Source organism: Aptenodytes patagonicus, chromosome 4 (genome assembly GCF_965638725.1).
Source record: "Aptenodytes patagonicus chromosome 4, bAptPat1.pri.cur, whole genome shotgun sequence".
Classification (NCBI taxonomy): Eukaryota; Metazoa; Chordata; class Aves; order Sphenisciformes; family Spheniscidae; genus Aptenodytes; species Aptenodytes patagonicus.
In genome coordinates this window covers 5,998,265-6,002,612 of record NC_134952.1, presented here as the reverse complement: position 1 = coordinate 6,002,612, position 4,348 = coordinate 5,998,265, and the positions used below count along the sequence as shown (strand labels likewise).

The 4,348-nt window shown below is 63.2% G+C and overlaps 1 protein-coding gene across 1 annotated transcript; it reads right to left on the bottom strand.

Moving 5' to 3' along the window:
* Window positions 1-416: 416 nt before the first annotated feature.
* Window positions 417-2,899, bottom strand: FOXI3 (forkhead box I3). The gene is made up of 2 exons (XM_076337559.1): window positions 2,200-2,899; window positions 417-1,006 (listed from the first exon to the last, which is right to left on the bottom strand). The coding sequence occupies exons 1-2, from the start codon at window positions 2,897-2,899 to the stop codon at window positions 417-419; spliced, it is 1,290 nt and encodes a 429-aa protein (XP_076193674.1).
* Window positions 2,900-4,348: the final 1,449 nt, after the last annotated feature.

Sequence of the window (4,348 nt, the reverse complement as noted above, 5' to 3'; positions counted from 1 at the left end):
GAAATCTCTTCATTTGTTTTCTCCTGTTCTCTTCTAAGAATCACTGGATATCTACACTTGGCTCTTGCTGATATCGCTTTATGGTTACAGTTTTTAAACTTCTTATTCTACATTCAGGATTAGAAACCTCTGAAAACATTAATTCAGTTCACTTTCATCTGCAGAATTTAGACGGCAAGCCATCTAAACCACCTAACATTTTCCAGGATGGGGAAAAGACTTTGCATCTGCCTTCTGCTGGTGTTTAAGGGGCGTTCTCATTTTGAAAGGTGAGAAGGTCTGTCTTCCTGGAAGAACTCCTGGGAAGCGTCCACATTGAAATGCTGTTTGCAAAAGCATATGGTCCTCCGTGCTGCCAAATACACCTGCAACTCCCATTCCCTTTGCAGAGCTCGCCGGCCGACTGCCCCAGCATCCTACACCTCTGTTCCATCCCGGGTGTAGATGAGGCTGTTAACCGTGAAGTTGTAGTAGTGGTTGTACTGGGCTCCCTGGCTGCTGCTGCTGGGATGGAAGGAGCTGTAGTAGGCGGGGGAAGGTCCCGCAACCCGCTGCAGCTGGTCTGGCGAAGGCACCTCCTGAGAAGAGCTGCTGGAAGGGGTGAAAGTGCCACTGCTCAGCTGTCCAGCAGAGAAGTTCCTGTGATGCAGGTCACTGCTGAGACCCCCTGTCAGCCGGCTGCCTCCGCTGCTCAGGGAGCTCATGCCGCTGAAGAAGGTGCTGAGGCAGCTAGGGGTGGATGAAATGATACCGGAGGGAGAGGAGCTTTTTGGATGGTCCCTGGCAGAAGGCGAGGGGTCCAGCTCTGGGGGTGGGCTGTTTCCACACGGTTTGCCTGTGGCTGGGATGGGTCGCTCTTCCTCGGCCTTCAGGCCCCCCAGAGAGGAGGCTGCAGATGCAGTCGCGGGGGCGTTGGGCTCAGAGCGCCGCTTGCGTTTGCGACGGAAGTTCCCATTGTCAAACATCTTCTCACAGTTGGGATCTAAGGTCCAGTAGTTTCCCTTCCCTGGTGGAAAACAGGAGAAACAAGAGAGAAAGTCAAATTCTGTGACAGCAAGCCCCACCGCAGACAGATAAGCAATATCCATGCCTTGTCTGATCTGCACAGCACCCACACCTCTCCTACACCTGTTCCTCCTGTCTGTTGTCCAGAACAAGGATTCAAGACCTGGCTCCAGGACATCATCACACCCACTCCTCCAATGCCCAAGTGAACCTTAAGGCCACATGGAGGAGGAGAACCTCCCCACCACCGAGCATAAACCTCCCTGGAGTATCTGCACCTCTACCTCAGACCTGGCCGAAGGGAACACGAAGCAGGGCTCCCCCTGCCCTGGCTGCCTCACAGCAAGCAGGGGCACACACTTAGTGTGAGGGGGCTGTGGTGGCATTAGCTGTCCCCACACACCTCTTGCCCATGCCCGGGCCTGACGGGAGCAGTGACCCCACAGCGTCCCCCCAAAGGCCCCAGAGCGGCACGTCCCCTCCTTGCCGGGCCGGACCTGCACCGTCCCGGCGCACCTCCGCCCTCCGCCCACTCCCGGGCACCGGCTGTGCCCCGGGGCCGGGCCGCCGAGCGGCGGGCAGGGAGGGGAGCCGTGAATCACGGCCGAAGGAGCCGGGCCTTGCACAACCGGCACTCCCAGCCTCAGCCCACCCGGCCAGCTCGGGGAGGGGGTGAGGGCTGGGGCCAGCTGCCCCTCGCCCAAACCTCCCGCGGGGGCCAGCGCCAGGCCCGAGGGGGGCGAGGGGGGACGGTCACAGCACTGGACCCAAGGAGCCAAGTGAGCCCGGTCTCCTCGTGTCACCGACCCTGAGGGGACAAGGAAGCCCCGTCTCCTCACAGCGCCGGCCCCGAGGTGACAAGGGAGCCCGAACTCCTCTCAGCGCCGGCCCCGAGGGGACAAGGGAGCCCGGTCTCCTCACAGCGCCGGCCCGGAGGGGACAAGGGAACCCGGACTCCTCACAGCGCCCGGCTTGAGGAGACAAGGGAGCCCGGTCTCCTCATGTCACCGGCCCCGAGGGGACAAGGGAGCCCGGACTCCTCACAGCTCCCGGCTAGAGGGGACAAGGGACCCTCCGGACAAGGGGACCGCTTGTCGCCCGCTCTCCTCACGGTGGTTCCGGCGGCCCCGCGGAATCTGCGCCCGCCGCTCCCCCCTCCCCGGCCCATCCTCCAGCCCGGCGCGGCGGCCTCACCGGGGTCGTCCTCGTCGCGGGGCACCTTGCGGAAGCAGTCGTTGAGGCTGAGGTTGTGGCGGATGCTGTTCTGCCATCCCGCCTTGCTGCGCTTGTAGAAGGGGAAGTTCTCGGCCACGTACTGGTAGATGTGGCTGAGGGTGAGCTTCCTCTCGGGGGCGCTCTGGATGGCCATGGCGATCAGCGCCGAGTAGGAGTAGGGCGGCCGCACCAGCTTCAGCAGCTCCTCCTGGCTGGCCAGGCTCAGCCAGCTCAGCTCCGCGCCGCCCGCCGACGGCGAGCCGGGCGCCGAGGGGGAGCCCACCAGCTGTCCGCCCCGCGAGCAGCCGTACGAGGCCGGCGGCAGGAAGGGCGCGGCGGCGGCGGCGGCGGAGCCGGGCGGGCCCTGCAGGTAGGGCGCGGGGCTGTTCATGCCCCACAGGTAGCCGGCGTTGGCGGGCGCCCCGTAGTCCCCCAGCGCGTACCCGCCCGCCCGCTGCCCCGAGGAGGCGGCGGCGGCTGCGGCGGCAGCGGCAGCGGCGGCGGCGGCGGCGGCGGCGCCGGGCGGGTGGAGGCTGGGCTGGGGGTAGACGCTGAAGTTCTCGCTGCAGTACACCGCCATGTCGGGGGCTTCCTGGGCGCTGCGGGGCTGCGGGGGCGCGGGGGCGGCCGCCGGCGCCGAGGCTCTGGGCTGCGCCTGCTGCAACTCACCGGCGCTCATAATCCCTGGCCATGCAGGGCGGCCGGCGCTCCCCCCCGCTCCCGTCCTCTCCCGCGGACAGCCCCCCCCCCCCCCGCGGCCCCGGTGGCCCCAGACCAAAAAATCCCGGGGGGCTGCGGCGCGACGCCCTTATAGGCGCTGCCGTGCGCCCGGCCTCCCCGCCCGCGGCCGGAGCTGGGCGGGCGGCGGCGGCGCGCAGGGAGCAGCCAGTAGCGCGGCTCCGCGCCTGGGAGGGAGGCGGAGGGGGGCAAGGCCGGGCCCCAAAAGCGGCGATGGGGGAGGGACCGGCGGCGGGAGCTGCGGGAGGCGCCAGGGATTTGGCTCCCGGCAGCGCGGGGGCAGCATCGCCCGGCCTGCCCGCCCCCCCGCCCCTCGGCTGTCCCCCCCCCCCCCCCCCGCCCCGTCCCGGGGGTCTCTCCGCGCTTCCCCGGCGCTGCCCGGCCGCCCCCCGCTCCGGCCGCCCCTTCCCCGGGGCTCTCCGCGCTGCCCCGGCGCTCAGGGATCCGATCCCCCTTTCCCACGGATGCGATCGTCCCTGATCCCTTCGGCCCCGAAACGGGCCGCGAAATTGAGGTCTGGGGGAGATTAGCATCACTGCGGTTGCCCCGACGGGAACGCGAAGGATGAAATTCGCTTAAACTCTGTTATTTATGTGTAATGCTGCCGCCCGTCTCACAACAACAGGGGCTGAGATCGCAGTTAATTAGCTTTGGATAAAGAATTGCCCGAAATTAAACAAGCAACCAACATTGGCGTGTTCGCTCGTACTGCGGGAGGAAAGGGCTGGCAGTCGCGGGGCGCGATTTAATGAATAAAAGTTGATTTTCGCCTTCGTGCTTCGCGGGAGCTTGAGGGAAAGCGCGTCCTTTTCCGGAGAAAAAGCTCTCGGTATTCGTAACGATCCCGACACCCCGGGGTTTGTACGGGGACCAGCCCCGGCAAATCCTTCTCGTCCGGGGCAAAGCACACGATATAACAAGAAAAATACGGTCAACGGTGCGGGAGAATTTAGAGAGTCTTTGTCAGTCGCTTAGAAGACGTAAATCCCCGGGTCTTAAACGGGATTGTTACTCAGTTTTCTGCTGGTAAAAAAGCCTAAAAATCCCCTTTCCAGGTACAGATGCGAAGCGCTCTCCCCAGGGTTGCAAGCGCCGGGTGTCTTGATTTGACATCAGGATTTTGGGGAGAGAGGAGCGTTTGGGAAAAGTCTTTGCGTTTTATGGCTTCGATAAAATAGTTATAAACGCACATGTAAATCAGTGAAGCTGAATCGGGGCGGCTTTCCTGGGCTACCTCCAATCCCAAATTGTCATCCCTCGTGTGATCTAAGCAGGGATGTAATAACTGGAGGATCTTCACCATTATATTTCGTTTTAAAAAAAGTGGACAGACAGTTTGGAGACAGAATCACTTAAAAGTGAGTGTGATAAAGAATTAGGATTTTGGGTT

Excerpts from the sequence above, each read along its gene's own strand:
- FOXI3 (XM_076337559.1), bottom strand. The coding sequence starts at position 2,899 with ATGAGCGCCGGTGAGTTGCAGCAGGCGCAGCCCAGAGCCTCGGCGCCG. Across the intron at positions 1,007-2,199 it reads CCGCGACGAGGACGACCCCG|GGAAGGGAAACTACTGGACC; the intron begins GTGAGGCCGCCG and ends GTTTTCCACCAG.